The following is a 24320-nucleotide window of genomic DNA, read 5'->3' on the forward strand; positions in this document are numbered from 1 at the left end:
GGGATGAAAATACAAACTCAGTTTACTTTCTTAAGTCTGTTGCCAATCTCCACACAACTTTGTGAGTGACATCTTTCAGAGGAGATGGTCCACTTTCCTTTGAGGTTCTTCCTGAAATAACAGAATCTTTCCCAAGCTACTAACATTCTAGTGATGCCTGTCTTGACAAAAGAGACTTTGTGTTCTAGCCAATTCTTTTCCCTGTGAAGTGGAACAGAGGGAGAGGAGATTTGCCAATAGAAGAGCATATTTGTAGCTCAGAATTGAACTGTAGTGTCCTTGGTGCTCTCTGGGTTTGGTGGTTTACTTACAGACATTTCATGACCCAGCTAGGGCAGATCATCAGTGCTAGAAAAGAATGGGCTTTGCTCTCTTTTTATATACTAGTGGCTTTCCCTTTAAGTGTGTGTGTGGGGGGTGTTCTGGTGGTTCTTGATATACGGTATACTCCTTGATAATTAAGGAACTACCTAATCAAGAACACTCCTACTGACAGTAACAGGGCAAGCCACTAGTAAATAATAAGAGAGCAAATCCCACTTTCTTCTAGCACTGATGATGTCATCTGGTTTGGTAATGAAATGTCTGCAAAAAAATCCCCAGCCAAGCTCAGAAAGAACCAGGGCCTGTTCTATTCATCCCCATTTCCATTATCCTGAAACAAAGGGGGGAGATTTCTGTAAAATCTAGAGCAAAGAATGGGTAGAGTAACCACAGCAGGACCCTGCCAATCTGGGAAAGTTAGGGAAATATCAGAGTTGTAGACAATAGACAATCACAGTAGACAATCACTTCAATATGAGCCAGCAGTGTGCTGCAGCTGCCAAAAAAGCCAACACAGTGCTAGGCTGCATTAACAGAGGGATAGAATCAAGATCAAGTGAAGTACTAATGCCACTTTACAATGCTTTGGTAAGGCCACACCTGGAATACGGCATCCAGTTTTGGTCACTACGATGTAAAAAAGGTGTTGAGACGCTAGAAAGAGTACAGAGAAGAGCAACCAAGATGATTAGGGGGCTGGAGGCTAAAACATATAGGGAACGGTTGCTGGAATTGGGTATGTGTAGTTTAATGAAGAGAAGGGTGAGGGGTGACATGATAGCAGTGTTCCAATATCTCAGGGGCTGCCACAAAGAAGAGGGAGCCAGGCTGTTCTCCAAAGCACCTGAAAGCAGGACAAGAAGCAACGGATGGAAACTAGTCAAGGAGAGAAGCAACCTAGAACTAAGGAGAAACTTCCTGACAGTTAGAACAATTAACCAGTGGAACAACCTGCCTCCAGAGGTGGTGAATGCTCCAACACTGGAGGTTTTTAAGAAGAGACTGGACAGCCATTTGCCTGAAATGGTATAGGGTTTCCTGCCTGAGCAGGGGGTTGGACTAGATGACCTCCAAGGTCCCTTCCAACTTTATATTATTATTATTATTGTTGTTGTCATCCAGCAGGGCTCAAAACTGTTGTCATTGGGCTCCTTCCCAAGGTGCTTGCTATGGTGGACTTTGAAGTCTGGGAAGCATCTTGAAAAATGAAAACAACACATGCAGTTATATCACATCCTTGTATCTACTGAGTTCCTCAGGTTTTACCCTCAAGGACAAGCAAATGCCACAGCAACAGCACTGAGCATAAACTATTTATTAATAATTGCCATGAACATGTTGCTTCTAGTTTTCAAATAGTAGCTTTGCCAGTCACTTTCATGAGGCAATGGAAGCACGGAAAAGTAAATCCCAGAAGGAAGGAAGTGCATTTCTAGAGAAAGGCTGTGACCTCTGTGTGAGATTTTTGGAACAGAATTAATGGTCCGTTTTCTGAAAACGGTGGTGTTAAATTACTTGCCGGGAAGATGGGATGGCTTTTGTTTCAAGGATGCCAACCCATATCTTTCTAACTTCAAAGAAAGAACCACATCTTATTTTTTTTTATTTTTTTTTATTTTAATTCCATTTATATCCTGCCCTTCTCCGAAGACTCAGGGCGGCTTACAAGCTTAGCAGTAGCCTTCATTCTATGTATGTGCCTGCTTATTAGGGCTTTCACACACACCCCAAGCGGCATTATTACAAAGTCAGCTTAATTGCCCCCAACAATCTGGGTCCTCATTTTACCTACCTCGGAAGGATGGAAGGCTGAGTCAACCTTGAGCCTGGTGGGACTCGAACCTGCACTAATGGCAGGCAGCTGGTGTTACTTAAGGAGGCATTATTATTTCATAGCATCCAGGAGGGAATTTCAGGTCACACAAAAGTCAAATTGGCACCGTGAAATGGAGAATCAAAAGGAACAGAGGGACGTGAGATCTATTAATAGAAGAGCATATGTGTAGCTCAGAACTAAACTGTAGAGCTCTTGGTGCTCTCTGGGTTTGGTGGTTTACTAGCAGATGTTTCATGACCCAGCTAGAGCACATCATCAGTGCTAGAAGAGAATGGGGTTTTCTCTCTTTTTATATACTAGTGGCTTGCCCTGTAAGTGTGTGTGTGTGGGGGGGTCATGTTCTGGTAGTTCTTGACATAAACTTCTTCATAATCAAGGAACCACCTAATCAAGGACACTTAATTACACTTAGGTGTAATCAAAGCCAGATTACAGTTGTGATTGTGTGCCCAGATCTAGAGATTGAACAAACAATTCACTCTCATGTTACAACCCTGTTACCATGTTGTTGGCTGCACAAAATCTTTTTTTGTGATCTTTTGCATTTCCAAGTTGCACTGACCAGATCATGCCTTGATTGAAGATCAGACCAAGCACATTTCCGCTAATGTCAAATTCTGAATACGAAGGCTAAGGGGAAAGAACAGAACATTTTCTTAGATTTGTACAATAACACCATTCAGGATGGTGTGAAAAGCAAAATTATACCACTGCAATTGTTTCGCAATAGGGTTTTCTCGTGCCACACATATTTTTGAAAAATAGTTTGTCACCTGAAGGTAGACATTTTAAAGCTGAATTTTGCATTGTGTTAGTGGAGCTGTTTAAGCATACAGACTTCTTTAAGGTTCTAGTTTCTATAAACATATTGTTTATTGTCAAACAAGTCAATCAAATATTACAATTCCAAAACATTATTAACCAGGATTGCTTGAAGGATTTGAGACGAGAGAAAACAGGCAAATGGCAGCCACAATAGTGCAATGGAGGTTGTCTCTGTGTGCACGATAGTGTTTCAATAGCACTGTTGTGGCTGTCATCTTTATAATACTTTATGGACAACTTTATTATTAAATGATATGGATAGGAGGGTGAGGACATTCTCCCCACATCTACCTCATATCAGCCTACAAATTTGAAGGCCGATGCATCTCTCCTCAATGCATTGTGTTTCCTGAATTTCTCTAAAAACTAGAAATGGCTTCCCTACCCTTTTAACCTGCTTTAAGATCAGTCCATAAGAAGGATTTATTATGTTCAGTCCAGAAATGAGGGCAGAACCCATCTAGCATTTCAGGCTTTATTAAAAATGGGCTTTGGCAGATAGGAAAAAGGTGTAAATAAACCTGACTAAAGTTATCACAATTTTCTAGAAGAGGGTTCTTTATCTTTCACAGCTACATGATAAAGAAAAAAATAAATAGAAAGAAATAATGGCTAAGGCACCAGGCTAGAAACCAGGAGATGGTGAGTTCTAGTCCTACCTTAGACATAAAAGTTGCTGGGTAACTTTATGTCAGTCACCTGTCTTACCCAACTCACCCCACAGCATTGTTTTTGTGGGAAAAATAGGAGAAGGAAGGGATGTTAGATATTTTTCCAACTCAACTTATGTATAAAAATAATAAAGGCAGGATAAAAAAAACAATAAATGGAGATTTTTGTCAGCCTACAGTTAAAATGTTGGAGGGGGAAAAAATCCTTCCACCTGCTATATTTGCTTGTCACCCAGCTTTTCAAAGCACAGAACCCAAACAAAAACCTATCATTGTCTCCCAAACGTAGCAAGTTTAAAATGCATGGATTTTAACTTCCAGAATTCTGCATTCTAGTTGGGAAATTTCAGGAGTTGACATCCTTGCATCTTAAATTTACCGAGGCTGAGAAACACCTGCCTATGTTAAACATAAAATCTTTGCCTAAATGCAAAAGTTTTATGCTGGTAGATCAGAAAAGCATATGCTAATCCCTTAAACGCACTGCCAAAAACTGAGCAAAATGTACTGATGTTACATCTCAAGTAAGGAATTAAGCTGATTATCCCTGACTCATTTGGCATCATTAAAAAAGAATTGTGGCAATAGTTTTATGCAATGTTTTATGTATTGCGAAGAAGAGTAAAACGAATAGAGTGTCTAACATCTGAAATACGGATTTCAGTTTTCAGAAATGGAAATTCACTACTGTTTGTTAGTAACTCGATGATCTTCTAGGAGCCCTTCGGAGAATCATAGGCAGAACCTAAAATTATGACAAAACCCTGTATTTTCCCCTTATACTAGTTTGTAACCCTGTGATTGAATATATATTCCACCACTTGAATTTCAACCATTTTCCCTTCTCTTATTGCTCTTTCTTTGATTCACCTTTTAACTATTTTGTAGGACAAAGTGTTCTGCATTGGGGTGTTTGAAAATTAACACATAAAGAGAAGAGTTATCTCATTATGCCATTCTCAAAGTTTCCAAAGAGATCCCACAGGTAAGCTCTATGTCAAGTTGATACCCTTACAGGTATATTGTCTATTTTCTCTTTATTTACTTATTTGCTCGCATGGAAGGTTATTTTTTCCAGAAATACTGTCCAGAGCCAGTTTGGTCTAGTGGCTAAGGCACCAGGCTAGAAACCAGGATACTGAGAGAGTTCTAGTCCTGCCTTAGTTGGGCCAGTCTCTCTCTCTCTCTCTCTCTCTCTCTCTCTCTCTCTCTCTCTCTCTCTCTCTCTCTCTCTCTCTCTCTCTCTCTCTCTCTCTCTCTCTCTCTCTCTCTCTCTCTCTCTCTTTCTCTCCACCCCATGTCACAGGATTGTTGTGGGGAAAATAGGAGGAGGAAGGTGTGTTTGATATGTTCGCCACCTTGAGTTATTTGTAAAGTAATAAAGGTGGGATATAAATAAATAAAAATGTTCAGAGGAGATTTATGTCTCCTTATGCAATCTGAGCTTACGTAAATCCTTTTCTAGTAATATAAGATGGGGGGAGGGAAGTTTCAATTGACATTAAAACACATGTTTTGCTTTCTCACATCCTCTCCACCAAAGGAAGGCAATTTAGCTGGATTCACTGAGCATAGGAATGAATCTGGCACTTTAAGTCAATGGTACAATATAAAACTCTTATTTCAGCCTGTAAGGTATAATAACATTTCTCATAATGTTCTCATAATGACTCTTTTGGAAGGATTTGCCCTTCACAACCCCAGCAAAATTAGTTCTTTGCCACCCAAAGTCGCTATGTAAATTAAATAAATAAAATCAACTCAAGGTGTCAGTACTTACAAAGCCATATTCCAAGTCCCAACACCAGCAATGGTTGAACAGCCTGACAAAAACAGCTTTTAGGAAATCCCCAATTAAAATTGTGATGTAGGTCGTCACAGTGTCAGAGACTGTTAATCGTACAAATTCCTGCAAGGGGAAAAAAAATGTATGGATTGTTTTTATCGCTGGACTGATTCGCTTGTGTCCCCACCACACCCCCATTTTCTGTTTAAGTCAGGAATGTCCAACTTTGGCAACTTTAAGACTTGTGAACTTCAACTCCCAGAATACCCTAGTTAGCCATGTTGGCAAGGTTGGACAGTCCTGATTTAAGTAAAGTAGTCAGCTTGAATCTTATACATGTGGGTTTAGTTGTTCATGTCTACAATTTATTTCTTTTTTATCAAATTCATTTCCTGAGTTTCCACTAAAATTTACACACAGTTGGGTAGCACTGGCAAGATCAATGAATTAATTAAATACAAAATAAGTAAATAATGCTAAAATTGTTATATGGCTTGGAGTAAGCAGATTCACTCAAAAAAGTTCAGGAAGTTCCCTTGTGACTCTATAGTCTCAAAATATGGATTCATTTAGATTAATTTTCCTAGGTACATTAATACATTGATATGCTCCCCAACTGTATTTTCCTTCTCTTCCTGTTCAGCTCCACCTAAAGCAATTCCAACAGGGACATTATGGGGAGTTGTGATAAAAACTTAACAACAGCAGAAGCAACTAACATGATTTCAGTATGAGACCGGCTTTACCTGACCAACCATGGTTTCCCAACAAGGGCCTCTGGGAACATCTGCAGGGTTGACCTGAACAGGAGGAGTTGTGATGTTTTCTGGCAGGGTTCCATTGTACAAACTAGCTAGCCAGATTGTCATGTTCTGCTTTACAATCTTCTCTTCTTCCAGCTAAAAAAAGAAGACTCTTTTTTTCCCCCTGGATCGCATATCTTATTAATTAATATAATTCATAGGCAGTGTGAAAAAAAAACTGAATATAATGTAGAAAGAAAGAAAGAAAGAAAGAAAGAAAGAAAGAAAGAAAGAAAGAAAGAAAGAAAGAAAGAAAGAAAGAAAGAAAGAAAGAAAGAAAGAAAGAAAGAAAGAAAGAAAGAAAGAAAGAAAGAAAGAAAGAAAGAAGGAAGGAAGGAAGGAAGGAAGGAAGGAAGGAAGGAAGGAAGGAAGGAAGGAAGGAAGGAAGGAAAGAAAGAAAGAAAGAAAGAAAGAAAGAAAGAAAGAAAGAAAGAAAGAAAGAAAGAAAGATAACCTTTACTGTCATTTTTTACTGTGGGCACAAAGGCACACGTTAAAAATGAAATTTAGTTGCTTGCTCTTAAAGCGTACACATAATAACAATATTTAAGCATACTATTACAACATATGTATAGACCTACACCCTTACATATAAGTAACATAGAAATATTAATCACTGTCCATCTTGAATACATAACGGAAGGAGGAACCTTTATAGTTCACAAACTTAATAGTTTATGGAGCAAAACTATGACTGAATCTGGATGTTCTGCTTCGGATACCACGGAGCCTCCTCCCAGAAGGTAACAAGGAAAGGAGAGGCAGTTTGGCATGATGGTTAAGGCATCAGGCTAGAAAGCAGGAGACTGTGAGTTTTAGTCTCGCCTTGGGCATGAAGCTAACTGGGTGAATTAGGGACAGTCACTTTCTCACCGCCTTAGAAAGAAAGCAATGGCAAACAATTTGTGAAAAACCTTGCCGAGAAAACGGCAGGGAGTTTTCTGAAAACCCCACCCTCCCACTCATGGATGATCCAGGTAACCCTAAACAGGGCTACTGGAAGATTCCTTATGGATGCAAAAAGAGCAGAAAAGTATTAATGTTTCACTGTATTAATGAAAAGTATTAATGTTTCACAAAGTAGGCCTTAACAGTGGCTGTAATTCTTGATTCATCCTTGTCTTCCTCCAGTAGCATTCTAGATCTCTCTTAACCTTTTTCAGCTCCCTCAACTGCTCCATAAACTACGGGGAATGCAGGGAGTGGTGTGCCAATGGAAGTCATAAGGGCTTGATTCTGTCAGCAGGACCATGCAGCAGAACGTCAGATATCCTATGAGTCCATCAGTCACCAATCAAATCGGTCCTACCTCCCTGCAGAGGAGAGTAACATGAAAGAATCTCAAGTCACCAGGATGTGATCTGCACATGACAGGGAATAGAGAGAGTCCCCCCCCCCTTGCAATCACATTGCCACTGCTCTAACAAGAAAGCCAAGTCCAGTATGTGATCATTGTTTTGAGTTAAGCCAGGTACAGATATATTATTTGGTGGAAACATGGGAACTCTAAGCAATGAAATTCAGGGAAAATGAAATGCAAAATTACATCTCACCTACATCCAGGAAATCGTGCATATATTGCCCTGTAACTGAGAATAACATTTCACAAACGCAGTTCTGTTCCAGAAAGCACATGATAAGGCATCAGAAGACTGCTATTTTTGCTATGATTAAAACCAGCTGTCTAGCAGTATAATGTATGTTTAAACTTCTTCTACAAATATTTTAATTTAAAGGCAAATATATTCCCCTCCGATCATAAGAATCATTTCCTCTTTAGCAACTCAAGATCCAAGATGTCATATTTGTATCCCAGCTCAATTTAGTCTGAGCGAATTGCAGTTAAAGCCAGTAAGCCTTAACTAGCATTCCATTGGTCTCAATGTAACATTAATAAATAGCTGAATCAGGGCTTATAAATTCTAACTTCTGAATTTCAAAACTTCAGATCGGGACCTCTTTCTGGAAAGCTGAAAATATAGAAAGTAAAATACTTGCCTTGAGGTTGATTTCATCCATGAGAGCAATAATGAAGGTGTACAAGTTGCCCAGAAAAAGAGCGAAGATGCGTCCCAGCTGCCATCGTAACGCTATTCGGGGATGATAATTTTCAAGGGTGCTGATGACATCAAATAAAGTTGGACAGAACATTCCTAGAAGTGACATGACCATATTCACCTGTGGGAGGGGGAATACAAGTTAAAACGTTTTAATATAATGATCAGGTCCTACTTTTATAGCAATAAATATTTATTCACTTTTTAAAGAAGAAGATATAACAAAAATAGTAACAGTATTTATCAGTATTGTTATTTGCCCTATTGGCAGGGCTTTTTTTCTCATAGAACGCTCAGAACGGAGTTCTGGCACCTTTTTTGGATGGAACCTTGTAGGGTAGGCAAGGCGGGTTGTTTGACATGTGTGAGTTCCGGCACCTTTTTCTTTTACAAAAAAAGCACTGCCTATTGGCTTCTACTCCTCTTTTCTTTGCCATTGAAAGGTGAGAGAATAATTAAGTTGTATTGTAGCTTGTAATCAAAATAAAGCACTAAGAAGTATACCAGTGCAGAAACTTAAAAAAAAAGGTTTTTCTTTTTACTAGAGAAAGGACAGCAAGACAGTGATAGATCCTTAAATCATCAGATGAAATAACTTTGGAAAAAAGGTACTTATCTGATCTCATCAGGTAATCAACTGAATCACTCAGTCAAATACCATATTGTGATCAAAGAACATCAGGCAGGTAACAGAATGCCTAGCCATAAACTATAACTGTGGGGGTTACCTTCCCAAAAATAGTATTAAGAAACAGGAGAAAAAGTCACCAAATTCTCCTACCCTTGAATCTATTGGTTTGGGTATTCATATTTTGAAAAGCACACATATCTGAGAAATGCACAAAGTTCTCACCTGTTTTGTTTTTTTTTTAAATTTACAGGCTTTATATACTGCGGAAATCACTTCCAAGCCAGTAACAAATGGCACCTTCATAGAATTACCCACTTGTCTCTAAAGCATGGTCTCTAGCATTGCATAATTGTTTATGAAACCTTATCTTAATGCATGGATTATATTTTGTCATATTTGAGTCAAGTGTTATTTTGTTTATTTAATGGCATTCTTTATTTTGGGGGGAAATATATATTTTATTTATAAACTGTTTTTCTTAGAAAAGCCCAGTGCAATAAACTATCCTTTTAAAAATAAGCAAAGGTAACATTAAAATTTTTAGCTATGTAGTTTAAGACATTTTTATTTTGAGAAATAAGTTAATAAAGATCCCACTAATCAATGACCTAATTGTTATTAGCAGTAAGATAAGAAACGTAAATAGATTTCTGTTCTTTACAGCTGATAGCATTTTCTCCCACTAAAGGAGTCAAACAAACTGAAATAGGTTAAAGGTTGATGATCAAGGCATCTAGAAATTAAGTTTGATGAAGAGAGATCAAAGGACTATTAGAAGAGATGAAAGCACTCTTTAAATACTTAAGAGGATGTCACATCGCAGTTCAAGGCTGGTTGTTTATCAGTCTAAATTAATTGTCATGAGTAACATGAAGGAAGGTCTTGATAGAAAAAACTTCCTAACAGAAAGATCAGAAAACATTTCCAGAAAGAAGGTGGACTTCCATCCCTTGAGGTTTGACAACTCCTGTTGGGAATTTTTAATTTGGATCCCCATTGTTAGTATAGGATTAATTCAATGGCATACATCAGGGGTCTTCAAACTTGGCAACTTTAAGACTTGTGGACTTCAACTCCCAAAATTCCTCAGCCAGCTGTCTAAGGAATTTTGGGAGTTGAAGTCCACAAGTCTTAAAGTTGCCAAGTTTAAAGATTCCTGGCCTTTGATTTTTTGAATGTCATCTTTCTTCAAACCTAAAACCCAAACAATACAGGTAATTGTCAAATTATAACTACAACTGGGACCAGATTTCCCCTCGCTAAGCAAGGCAGTTGTAAGTAGGTCATGCCCAATTTTATGACCTTTCATGTCACGGTTATTAAGAGAATCACTTAAGCAGTTAAGTGAATCACATAGTCGTTAAGCAAATTCCATTTCCCTATTGACTTTGCTTGTTGGAAGTGCCTAGGAGGGTTGCAAATGTCAATCACATGAGCCCAGGATGCTGCAAACATCGTAAATTTGCCAGTTGCCAAATACCCAAATTTTGATCATGTAACTGTGAGGATTGTAAGTGTGAGGACCAATTGTAAGTTTTCAGTGCTGTAATAATTTCAAACAGTCGCTAAATAAATAGATGCAAGTTGAAGACTATCTGTAACTGAGACTAAGACTTTGCACTTCTAAGTATTATTATGAATTTATATGCAAGGCTGGGATTACAGCCACATTCTAGCATTCTCCAATATTTCAGTTTCATAAAAACATTTAATCTTGTCTGGTGGCCATTATAATATACCTTGATTAAGAATGAACAGCTGTATATTATAAATCACGCACTCAAGCTCATACTGTGTGCAGTAATAAAAACCTTCTCAGACATCCCAGTTGCAAGAGAATAATAATTTAAAAAACCCTACCTTTTGAGTAAATGTATTTTCTTTCTGCATAATTAGTGTAATAATTAAGAGTTATATATTATAGTTATACACTTGCTGGAAATTTTAATATAAGCAATGGCAGAATAATTCAAGTTTTCAACTTACAGGTTTGCTAGCTAGACTATTACTTCTTTCAGTAGCACTAGTTCAATTTGGTTTCTATGTCTTTCCTTTTAAAAAAATCCTGTCAAATAGCCCACGTATGTCAGCTTATGTCTGATACAAAAAGTAAAAAAAATCTAATAATGACAAACAAGGAATAAAATTGAAAATAAAAGAGGAAACAAGATGGTACCTGAAACTTGTCTACTCAAAAATTTGCCTCAGTCAGCCTAAGCAATTCAGTACAAACTGGAAATATCCAATCAACAACAGTCAAAAACAATACTTTGTTTTAGCCTAGAATATAACACTTAACTGGCATACTTATTTCTCAGTGGTAATGAATCATGGCAATCTGATGAGCATTTCACCCTGGTTAAGATGAATAGATTTACCTTAGGTGAACCCAAAAACATTATCTTGTTGTTTTTCTTTTCTTTTCTTTTTTTACATACTGTTTTTCTGTTACTTTCTGTTTAAAACCCTTTCTTGCTCTCAGGTGTAGGGAGTGCAATGCCATTCTAAAATCTCCTATAAAAACAGAGATTTTTAACTTCTAACCATTCTTTCAACTACCTGATCTGCAGCATTCTCTTCAATATAATATGTCACTTTACATATAACATTCTAGAGGTATACACAAAAATCTTACATATATCTCGCAAAAGCAATTTCTGTCTGCTCATAACTTAAAGTAATGTGCCAAAGTTACAGCGTTTAGAGGGATGCGTGGATTAGTCATCTGTGCATTAGTATTAGTTCATTCTTACGTTAACTAAGGTTATATAAAACTTTTCTTAGCACATTCATATTTGGCCACACTTATCCCTAATATCCTTTTTTTCCCAGAGCAACTTGGCCAAATTTTTGAACAAATTTCCCCATGTATTAATTTTGGAATCAATTTTTTGTCTACATTATTTTTATAGCCCTGTATAATTCTAATCATTGAAACTCCAAACCAACATTTCAAACTTTTTTTCTGTCTACAGAAACATCTTATAGAACTTTCTTTTATGAATGATAAAAGCACCGGGACTTTAATACTTTGGATTCAATTTTTGAGCTAATAAATATTTTGAAATATAGCAGAGTTACTATATAATAATTGCTAGCAGAATTCATTATTTATGTATTTCTGCATGGGATGACAAATGATATTCTGCTGGTTACACAACTTCACTTGCAAGTAATCTCTTCAGTCCCTAATGCTGTGCAAATGTTCAATGTTTGCATTAAAACCCATTTGGCCAAGATTTTGAAAACAAGTGACTATACACTGAACAATTCTAACAAATTCTAATAAACCATGCTTGCAACTAGATTTGAAAGGGCCACTAAAGTCAAATAGTTTACAATATGAAATATATTTAATTCAAATAGGAAGCACGGACTCAAGTCTGTCATGTGAAAGGAGCAAAACATGTGAATTGTCTTCATTTGTGATCCTCCAAACCATGTTTATAGAATCATTTGAATGAAACCAGGGTATAAAGTTATGATGAGTGATACAGGTCTTTATACTCTTATCCATGAGTTTGGCATATCATAGAACATAGAATCATAGAACTGGAAGGGACCTCAGAGGTCATCTAGTCCAGCGGTCCCCGACCTTTGTGACTTGATGGCCTGGCTGGGGGAGAGAGGGGAACTTGGCTGCACAAGCAGCAGGCTGGCACACACACACACACATGCAGCCATAACATGAGTGGCAGGCCAGCGCGAACAGTGCACCAGTGCACATGTGCACAGATTGATTTGTGTGAACGGAGATCTGGCACACATGCACATCAGTGACTGCCGGCCAGCTGTTCATGCAAATTGAAGTGTGCATGCACGCTCCAGCCAGCCACTCATGGGGCCCAATTCCAAATAGGCCATGGCCCAATATTGGGCTGCATCCTGGGGATTGGAGACTCCTGTTCTAGTCCTATCCCCTGCTCAAGGCAGGAGACCTTATACCATCCAGGTCAAATGGTTGTTCAGTCCATTCTTGAAAACCTCCAGTGAGAGGCAAGCTGATCAATTGATTAATTGTTCTCACAGTTTAGAAAATTTCTCCTTACTACTAGGTTGGATATCTCTTTAACAAGCTTTCCACCCATTACTTCTTGTCCTGCCCTCTGGTGCTTTGGAGAATAAGTCAATCTTCTCTTCTCCGTGACAGCCTCTCAAGTACTCAAGTACTGGGAAAGAGTTATCGTGTTCTCCCCACCCCCCACTTCTTCATACTTCATATCCATACTTCATATCGAAGTTCACCATCTATGGTAAATGGATTTGCATAATCAGGGGCTTGACCTTATGCTGATTTTACTCACTCATAAAAGTACCAGTCAAATTACCTCATGTTCCCAGCAGTCTGTTGCTGGTTTTCCTGTCAGCCAGCCCAGCTCAACCACAGAGCATCTTTCCCTCCTTCCAATCAGCCCATATACTGTATTCCTGCAACATACCACTGTTCATTGCAGAGAATTCTTGGCCATTTTCTGGGACCCTGGAACCAGACTGTTCAATTCCCACAGATTCAAGATCTCATTATCAGTGGTTTCATAATTCTGCAGTTGTAAGCTAGAACAGAACTCTTGCTGAAATAAGGTGAGCCAACTCTAGTCTTGCACTGACCCAAGACCATCTATTTTCTATATTCCAGATTCAGAATCAAGATCAGTAGTAGTAGAAGACAATCTGATAAAGGAGAATATTTGTGGCTCAGGCTTGAAAGGAGGGTTCTTTGGTGCTCTCTGAGCTTGGTTGTTTTCTTGCAGATATTTCATTACCCAAACTAGGTAACAAACTAGCACTGATGATGTTAACGAGTTTGGGTAATGAAACATCTGCAAGAAAACAATCAAGTTCAGAGAGCACCAAGGATGCCTCAGACAATCTATTATTATAACATTGAGTTACTCTGAATATTAGAGCATTGTGGTCTGGGGTATAAGCACCTCTTCATGGATTCTACTTTTCTCCAACTGGATCCAACTGGATCCAAAGCATTTCACAGTCCTAATAATATCAAGCATAGTATATATAGATTGTGAAACTCTGGTGCTGTAGTTACTAAATATTACATTCCAAATCTGACAAGAACATGTGTTCATCACTTGTAGCAGCAGAGGTGTAATACAGCTGGATTTCACATTTGAGTGAAATGTCTGAAAGCCCAACAAATTTTGCAACTGCATTACTTCAGCACAAACGGTATTACAGCATTACATAGAAACAGTGAATATTTAAGTGCAATTTTCATCAAGTTATTCACCAAGCCGATAGAGTCCATCCATCTTAATTTAAGTCATACATAATTCTCACCTATATTTATGGGACCTTCATAGCCTCGAATTATCTTGTTAATTTCTGTGAAAATTAAACATGAGAATACCCTAGATGCAATCCAAAACTTCTTATGAAAAAATCATTTCAATAACATTTCAATTCCTTTATGTCCACTCTTAAAATGAAAAGCTTCAGTGACAAGCTGTGTGAACGCATACATCCTGGAACAGCTAATATAAATAACAGACAAATTATGACGCAACAGGCATCTTCTCTTCTCCAAGCATAACCTGATATAATTTATTTATCACTACACTCTTTCCCTCTGATTTAATTGTGTTAGACTAATAATAGTAAATGCTTTCCTCTTCAAAATACAGGTAGTCCTCAGCTTATTACAGGTGAGCCCAAAATTTCTGTTGCCAAGTGAGATATTTGTTAAGTGAGTTTTGTCCCACTTTGCAACCTTTCTTGGCACAGTTGTTGAGTGAATCGCTGCAACTGCTAAGTTAGTAACACGATTGTTAAGTCAATCTGACTTTCCCATTGATGTAACTTGTCAGAAAGTCGCAAAAGGTGACCACCTGACCCGGGGACACCGTAACCGTCATAAATATGAGTCGGTTGTCAAGCATCTGAACTTTGATCATGTGTTGACAGGGATGCTGCAATGGTCATACGTGTGAAAAAATAGTCATTAAGGCACTTTCTTCAGTGCCATTGTAACTTTGAACAGTCACTAAACAAACTGTTCTAAATTGAGGACTGCCTGTATTTATTTTTCTCTGTGTAATTTTAGCTAGCTCCTAAAAATCACATCTGTTTTGGAAAATAAAGCGTGCTGGGACGCACTTCGTTCCTCTCCCACCATCCATAGTTGTCAAGGCCTTCCAAGGCAAATTTCTGGGATCTTCTCACAACAAAGTAAATAAGGTAACCACTCCCAGCCAGAGTGCACAAAGCAAAGAAATTAGCCAGAACCCTCAGGAATCGAGTCAGGTGGATGTTCTCTTCTTTCCGACTCTCTTGCTCCTCCACAATGGCTTCCTGTGCTTATTTGACACATTAAAAAAAATAATATATATATATAAGTAAGCAAACTGGGAAGAATCAAGATGCCAGTCAAAAAAAAAAATCTTACAGACAGAATATGTCTTTTGCTCTTCACTAGAGCCCCTGTACATTTAACTTTATTAATGCCCTGCATGTTGCACAATTATTATTAAAAGATGCTACAAAGTACAAATTAAAAAGCATGGACATTTTCAAACATTCATGAAAGTAAATATTCACTCTAATGCTATGAATGGATATAACAACATACAAGGGAATTCAAATATTAAAACTAATTCACAGGACTATATAACTAGTTTGTGAATGAATAACTAGAAGGCTTATGCACTAATTACTAACCTGCTGAGCATGTATGCAGGCACATTTATGTAGATCTAAACCCCTGCACCGTATCATTTTATATGAGAGGTTTGGCTAAGATTTAGGTCAGAAACCCTTCAGGTAGGGCCAAACGTGTAAAACTCATTTCCACAGTAACATTAGGTAAAGGTAAAGGTTCCCCCGCATACACGTGCTAGTCGTTTCCAACTCTAGGGGCCGGTGCTCATCTCCGTTTCAAAGCTGAAGAGCCAGCACTTGTCCGAGGACGTCTCCGTGGTCATGTGGCCGGCATGACTAGATGCCAAAGGCACACGGAACGCTGTTACCTTCCCACCGTAGTGGTCCCTATTTTTCTAGTTGCATTTTTACGTTCTTTCGAACTGCTAGGTTGGCAGAAGCTGGGACGAGTAACAGGCGCTCAATCTGCTACACGGTACTCAGGATTCGACCTTCTGATCGACAAGCTCAGCGTCCTAACCCACTGAGCCACCGCATCCCTGATACAGTAACATTAACCACATAATATTACAAACAGAGAATGCTACATGGGTCTGCTAGAAATAGTCAAAAAATCCACTTTTTTGTCCATGAATTCCAAAAAAATCTAAACCAGTTCCCTTGTTGCTATTGCATATTGACCCAAATCCAACACATTATGGACTGGATTTGGGTCTGTTTGGATTTGGGTCAATATGCAATGGCAATTAAGTGGGTTGGTTTAGGGTTTTTTTTTCTGGATTTCATAGACAAGAAGTGGAGAATCTGAATGTTTCTGGTAGACGCATATAGCATTCTCTGTTTCTAAAATTACATGCTTAATGTTACTGTGAAAATGAATCTTACATTTCAGATAAAATGATAAGGGAAAAAGGTTTACATCTGGATATATCTGCTTCCATACGTGCTCAGCAGGTTAATAATTAGTGCATAAGCCTTCTTCCTTCACTAAGTGGTTATATGGTCCTGCAGAGGGGAAGCAACAAATAAACAGGATGATTCCCTGTATTGTGCCAACTGAATTTCTACATGTTGTCAGTAACACAATTACCTATATTATAAGATGGCCTTCTTACTGACTGATTTGGTATTGATTTCACAGTAATATGTATAGCAGACATGTCAAACACAAGGCCCGGGGGCCAAATCCAGCCCGCGAAGTGGTTTCATGTGGCCCGCGAAGCCATCCTGGAAACAGTGAGGGAACGGCCCCCACTGCTTTGGCCCTGGCCCAGAGACCCTCCTCCTGCCAGAGACCCTCAGATCTGTCCCACTCCTGCCCAGGCCCCCATAGGCACTCTTGATGCGAACGATGTAGAACTGGCCATGCCCACCCAGTAGGCCATATGCACTCTAGCCACGCCCACCCAGTAGGCCATGCCCACCCTGGCCATACCCACCCGGCCCCCTGAGGGCAACCGCAATGCTGATGCGGCCCTCAATGAAATTGAGTTTGACACCCCTGATGTATAGTAATATATACAATAATAGGGTAATATCACTCTTGTCAGTAAAATTCCATTATTCCTACTTATTAGTCTGAACAAATGGTGAGCAAAGATTACCTTAAAGCTAGTAGTTATTGATGCAAATTTATTATCTGCTGTTTCAGGATTGCCAATCAAATAATCCCAGCTGGTGAACATTTTCCAGCTGAAGTTAAAACTTGTATCATCTCCTCCACCATCGTTATGTGCATTCTTTGCCATTCTGAAATGATCAAAAACAGAAATGTGGCTTAAATGATTTCTTTTTTCAAGGAAAAAAATGTTCTAAATATCTCTTTCCAACCCTGTGATTACATGTTAACTGATTTCTACTACAGTATAGAGAGATTTAGGTAGATGTCTTCTCAGCTCTTTTCCTGACTATCCTTTGTTTTCTGATCTGTTCATGGAAAAACAGAAAAAAAGCAAACACGAAGCACACAAATCTTTCCATTGTTTTACTGTGTTTGATGAACTTATCAACAAGCTGAAGAATGTAAGAGGATTTACTTTCAAGTTTCTCTAAATATAGATCAAGATTACCTTGTGGCTACAGTATATGGAAAGTTAACATGTATAGATTACGTGTTACATGCTAATTCAGGGGAATTTCTTCTTGTTATGCCCTAGAGATTGTGCCCTAAGGTTTTCTTTTTTTAATAAAAATACTAAGTAGCAGTTACTTAGCAATCCTTTCCTGTGAGGAATCTATAGGGAAAAAAACTTCTCAGGCACACAAAGAAATGTGGTTAATGTTTATAACAGGGGTTTTTTACAAAAATATATAATTTGTGTGTGAACTTGTTTTTATACTTTAATCAAGTAAGCAATAGATATTGAACAGAACGAGGTAGACTTGGCACCGGGAGATTCCATTTTTCTCTGAATCCTACAGCTCTAGACTGAAATACTCTATGATCCTATGCAAAGAAATTTAGCAAGCAGGGGATTATAAACCTTCGATTCAAACATTCAGTTTCTAGTCAATATTCAACAAAGCAGAGATAACTACAAACAGATTTTCACAGATTACCTTAACGGGGGTGGGGGGGGCTAGAGGATATGGGGAAAGAAATTTAGATAACATTGAGTTGGAACAAAACCATAGGAAGGCACTGCAAGTTAGATGAGCAATATTTAGGATGTCCCATTCCTACTTATCTCACTTTATGGCTTTGGAAATAGTCATGTCTCAATCTACCTAGCTTCCTAGGATTATTATGAAGCCGCAATAGAGTGGGATTTTTAAAAAGTGTTTGTTGCCTGGGACCCCAAAACAGGATATAAATGTAACATAATAACCCAATTAATCGTTAATTACCTGTTTTTAATCCTTTTGAATTACTAGAAACTTACGTGCGGATGACAACCATGAAACTATAAGCAATGGTCCCAACACCAACCAAGAAATATGAAAGAGGCATTCGGAATTTCAGCCACCCAACTGTTCTCTGATTGTTGTAATAGCCGTAGAAAAGCACAGAGTATTGTGCAAAGCCCTGAAAAATTAATGACAAGAGTTCAGAAAAATATATTTCATCACACATGGGCAGATTTTAGCTTAGCGTGATTTAATTTGCTTTTTTAATCACCACATCTCAATCTGGTATCATCCAGAAGTGTCAGGACTACAATTTCCAATGCTACTAAACCTTGGAATACTTTGGGAGATGCAGTCCTAAAGGAACCTGAAGGCAGGACAAGAAGCAATGGATGGAAACTATTTAAGGAGAGAACCAGGCTAGAAATAAGAAGAAATATCCTGACAGTGAACAATTAATCAGTGGAATGACTTTCCTTCAGAAGTTGTGGGTGCTCTGTAATTGGAGGTTTTTAAGAAGAGATTGGGTAACCATGGTATAGGATTTCCTGCCTAAGCAGGGGGCTGGACTAGAAAGCCTCCAAGGTCCCTTTCAACTATGTTATTCTGAATCAATACCCAGTCCGAGCCATGTGCAAAATAATAGCTTCAGAGCTGCAACCAAATATTTATTGCATGACATGACTCACCTACTGTAGCTAATTCTGTAAGTAACTTAGAATCGGAAACTTTAAAAAACCTTTGTAGCCATCCTGGTCCATTAACTCTCTTCTACCTACAATGACCTCTTATCTAAATGGAAATTATGCTATCTATAAAAAACTGAAAATATCCTCTTGGGTCCATTCTATTACACAGGCACACAAGGGAGCTCCCTTGAGCTGAGAGCTTTGATTGGGCTTAAATATTGTGACAAAGGAAAAAGGAACTCACAAAGTATGTCAAAACCAAGGCCTCTATAAATCAAACCCGGCATTTTGGAATATAATAGGAAAGCAATTAAAAATAGGCATATTAAAGCAAAATCATCATGGGAATAAAGAAATAACCTTCTGCAGTGAGATCGCAGATGTTTTCCAAAATAAAAGGGTAAGTGTCCACTCAAGGGTTACAATCCCTGACATAATAAAGAGATTTTCTGCCAAATGTTTTCATTATAGCTAATATTAGTTGCAGTGTGTGATCACTCCTGGATAAAGTCAAGCTGCTGTAGAGCTTGAAGGTGGCCCTAATACAATGATGGCGAACCTTTTAGAGTCCGAGTGCCCAAACTGCAACCACTTATTTATCATCGGGTGCCGGGTGGGCGTGGCCATTTGGGTGGGCGTGGCTGCAGTGGTAAAGGCAGCCTGGGTGGGACTAAAAAGTTCAGTCAATCAATTCCAACTTTGCAAGAACTTCTTTTTCCCGTGAGAAGTTGAAATTGATTGATTGAACCATTTTTTTTTGCACATGGTGGCGGTGGTGGTTTTATAAAGCCCAGCTGAAGGCCTAGGACTGGGGCAACTATGCACGTGCGCACAGAGAGGGCTCGGCATGCCACCTGTGGCATAGGTTCGGCACCACGGCCCTAATAAATAGAACAGAGTTGTTCTCATATGCTGCTTCTGTCTAGGACAGGGATGTCCTACCTTGTCAATTTTAAGAACTATGGACTTGCAAGAATTCCCCAGCCATGCTAGGGAATTAAAATTGCCAAGGTTGGGTACCCCAGTGTAGGACTTCAATGGGATGGGGTAATGAAGAGAGGAACAAAACCTTTGCAAGTGATCTTCATCAATGCTCTTTTCTTGTCCTTTATTATTTCTTCTCCTATTATTTCTTAAAAAAATAGTAGATTAACCTGTAAAAATCCTTCACTTTCATTTAGTTAACTACGAATTTGGTATATTGAGCTATTTAAGGTGATTCATGCCCCAAATCTGCTAAGCCTCATTTGCAATCATTTCCATGATAAAAAAATGAAATATTAATACAGAGCAAGTACATATTATTTGACTTTTAGTGTGGTTATCAACTTCTTTTATCAAATGCAGAGGAGACATTGCTTTAATTGGGGAAATTGCAGAACCAAGAGATGGCCAGTATCAGTTTGGTTGCAGAAAATTGGTAGCATGAGAATTCCCACTACAATGGCCACATAGGAAGCACTTACAGGTAGTCCTCAACTTACAACAGTTCATTTAGTGACCATTTGAAATTACAGTGGCACTAAAAAAAAGTAACTTATGATGGTTTTTCATACTTACAACTGTTGCAGCATGCCTGTGGTCACAGGATCAAAATTTGAATGCTTGGCAACTGGTTCATATTTCTGACAGTTGCAGCGTCCCGGGTCATGTGATCAACTTTTGCAACCTTCTGACAAGCAGGCTGACTTTGCCCACTGCTAGGAGTTCAATCCTGACCAGCTCAAGGTTGACTTCATCCTTTCGAAGTCGGTAAAATGAGGACCAGATTGTTGGAGGCAATATGCTGCCTCTATAAGCCACTTAGAGAGTGCTGTAAAGCACTACTGTATGAAGCGGTATATATGTCTAAGTGCTAAGTGCTATTGCTATTGCTAATTTAAAAAGATCATATATCAGGCCCTGGAAGCATGCCTTCTTTGTATCATACCCTGTGGAATGAGGTTGCCCTGGAGATCAAGATGGGCCTGTTTCTGCTGTTATTTAGAAGAGCTGTTCACCCAGGCCTTGGCAATGTCGAATGAGATCCCGTTTTTTTGTTTCCATACAAGTATGATAAATGAATGAATGAAATCTGTCACCAGTCAAATCTTTGTGTCTCCAACATTTTGAAGGTGCCTGAAGGACATTGAACTGGGTTTCAGGCAATGTCATCTTCTGTTCCTTATTTAAACTCATTTAAATGATTTTACTGTTTTCATCCTTACATAGTTTCCTACTTCCCTACACTTTTCCAGTGTGAAACAACCCTGATCGCACCATGTGACAGAGCATTTTTAATTCCTACTGTTATTGAGAAGCAATACGTGGCAGCAGTTGTTGATGCAACAATATAGATAAAAGGACGTATGCAAAGAGCCTTTCATTCTGCTTCTGTGGATAATAGTTTCAATTTTAAGCCATGATTCCATGCCAATAACCCTGCTGGTGTTTGCCTACAATTAATCTCTGCTCATTATGAAATTAGCTAATTTTGATGCAAATCTTTTCCTCTGGAGGGAACAGATGTGGCAAAGTGGACACGAACTATGGGTTTTACATGAAAAATATGTAAAAAAATTACAATATTGCTGACGGCTCCTGTTTGCAATATTCCAGTGTTATTTGGCTGCATAGATAAAACCAAGCTCTCGGGGGGGGGGGGAAGGCTGGGAATGATGGGAAAAAAGAGATCAACCAACAACAAGGTGCAGGAACTCAGTTGCAGTGGTGATGGATGCACCATTGCAAGAAAGGTCAGGTTAGGGACAGATCATCATGGGGGAAAAATTACCTATGTTGTTGGTTTTTTTTTATTAAAGAGTTTTACAAAAACAAAATTTTACAATATATCCCCAAATCCCTCCCACCCCAAACCCACCCACTTCCCCCCCCACTTCCCAGAGCTAAATACAGGATTATAGTTACAATAATCATATTCTAAATACAAATTATGCATAATATACAATTAACCAAATTCATAATGTGCTTTAACTCCCCTTTAACATAACTACAAACAAAGTACCAATAACAATATCCCACTAAAATCTACTCATAAGCTAAATGGAACTTTTTAGTCCCATATTTGTTCTGAATATAATTTATCCATCTCCTCCAAACTGAAATATATCTTTCCTGTGAATGATCTTTCAAATAAGCAGAAATCTTAGACATTTCTGCAAGATTCGAAACTTTAAACACCCATTCTTCTATAGTGGGCAAACTATCCTTCTTCCAATATTGTCCCACCAGTAACCGTGCTGCTGTTATCATGTTCAACATCAAGTTAGTTTCTTTAACATCACAATCTACAACAATACCCAATAAAAACAATTGTGGAGAAAACTTTATCTTTCTCTTAAAAATCTTTTGAATGTTCCACCAAATTTTGATCCAAAAAGCTTTTATATTTCTACAAGTCCACCACATGTGAAAATAGGTAGCTTCTAAACTACCACATCTCCAACATTTAGACTGTAAATTAGGATACATGTTGGACAAATTCTTGGGATCCAGATGCCATCTATAAAACATTTTATAAAAATTTTCTCTGAGATTTTGAGCCTGAGTAAATTTAACATTTCTAACCCAAATTATCTCCCAAGTGTCCAACGAAATTGGTTCCTGAATATTTTGTGACCACTTTATCATACAGTCTTTAACCAGTTCCGTTTCCGAATCCAATTCAATTAAAGCATTATATATCCTCTTTATATGTGCACAATTTAAATCTCTAATTTGTTTTACTAACTTTTGATCTGTAATTGTGATGCCAACCTTTTGATCTGACTTCCACCTAACTTTCAATTGGGTATATTGAAACCAAGAGTAACTTATGTTTTCTTGTCTTAACTCCTCTAATGATTTAAGTTGCCAATCAGTCCCTTGCAATCTAAGTAGTTCCTTATAAGAAACCATATCCATACTCACTCCCATAGACATGCCCTCTATCGCGTGTCCAGGAATTCCCCAAATCGGTATTTTATAATTTAACTTATAATAATACTTTTTCCAGACACGCAATAAAGCACTTCTAAGAATATGGGATTTAAAAGCCCTGTCCACCTTCTTATCGTAAAGCAAATATGCATGCCATCCATATACCAAATCCCATCCCTCAAGATGAAGTATTCTCTTGTTAGTTAAATTAAGCCAATCACTAACCCAGGTCAAGGCAACCGCATCATAGTACAATTTCAAATTCAGCGCCTTGAGTCCCCCTCTTTCCCTAGCATCTTGTAAAATCTTAAATTTAACTCTTGGTTTTTTCCCCGCCCAAATAAATTTGTTAATACCCTTCTGCCATTGATCAAGGTTGGCATCCTTTTTCAATATAGGTATCATTTGAAACAAAAAGAGAAACTTTGGTAGAACATTCATTTTAACAACTGCAATTCTTCCCAGTAATGATAATTGTAATTTTTTTCAATTATTTAAGTCCCCTTGTACCTTCGACCATAGTGTTTCATAATTATTCTTATACAATTTTACATTTGAGGCTGCAATATATACTCCTAAATATTTAACCACTACACCAACATGAAGACATAATCAATGACAGACTTGCCTGAACAACACAGCTTCTTGAGTTTTACATTGGCTCTGCATTTTAATGCATGAAGAAAAAAAGTCCTGTTTCTGTTCCACTACTTCGCTCTGCTCTGGTCCCCACTTCTTCTAATTCCTAGATTAACTAAAAATGTTGCATTGCAACTCCAGTTTCCATATTTTGCCTCTCTTTTTCATTTCTCTCTATTTTATTGATGCATATCTAGGTGCACACCAATAAAATGCATCTGAGATTATAAACAATAATACAATAGCATCAGTCTCCCTTCCCTGGAATGATCTAAACACAGTGTTAATCTATGCATGCACTGTGTTTTAAATTATTACAGATAAACAAAAAAACATTAGTTCCACTAGGTTGCAGTAAAATACAAATGTAACGCTACTGTAATTTTTTCTTGTGTGATTATTTTATTGTATGTCACTCAGAGTTGCTGGAGAGTTGGGCAGCCTAATGAGCTTACGAATTAACATTGAAAAACTATGGGTGGATTGTTCTAAAACTATAATGTAGATGTATGGTTTGGCTTAGAGGAATATGTGAGCCTGGCCACCATTGTTTGTAGGCAGTGATTGTGAGTCAGCAGTGGAGATAAATACAAATTCCTTGTCGCTTTTTCAACAAGCAGCACAATTTTGTTCTGCTTTCTCATTGGTTTCCTACATGAGATATTTTTTCCCCAAACT

The 24320-nt window shown here is 38.2% G+C and overlaps 1 protein-coding gene across 1 annotated transcript in view; it reads right to left on the reverse strand.

Moving 5' to 3' along the window:
- Positions 1-24320, reverse strand: part of TMC1 (transmembrane channel like 1) — a gene marked incomplete at its 3' end in the record, with an annotated part of 128747 nt that overhangs the window by 10406 nt on the left and 94021 nt on the right. Inside the window, exons 9-15 of the mRNA XM_081318878.1 lie at positions 18432-18574; positions 17154-17298; positions 15049-15243; positions 8245-8424; positions 6190-6342; positions 5438-5566; positions 2724-2791 (exon numbers count right to left, since the gene is read on the reverse strand). Coding sequence (XP_081175004.1) covers positions 2724-2791; positions 5438-5566; positions 6190-6342; positions 8245-8424; positions 15049-15243; positions 17154-17298; positions 18432-18574 — 1013 coding nt within the window. The remainder of the gene's footprint in view (positions 1-2723; positions 2792-5437; positions 5567-6189; positions 6343-8244; positions 8425-15048; positions 15244-17153; positions 17299-18431; positions 18575-24320) is intronic.

The sequence above is a fragment of the Vipera berus genome, assembly GCF_964194415.1.
Source record: "Vipera berus genome assembly, chromosome: 2".
NCBI classification, from domain to species: Eukaryota; Metazoa; Chordata; class Lepidosauria; order Squamata; family Viperidae; genus Vipera; species Vipera berus.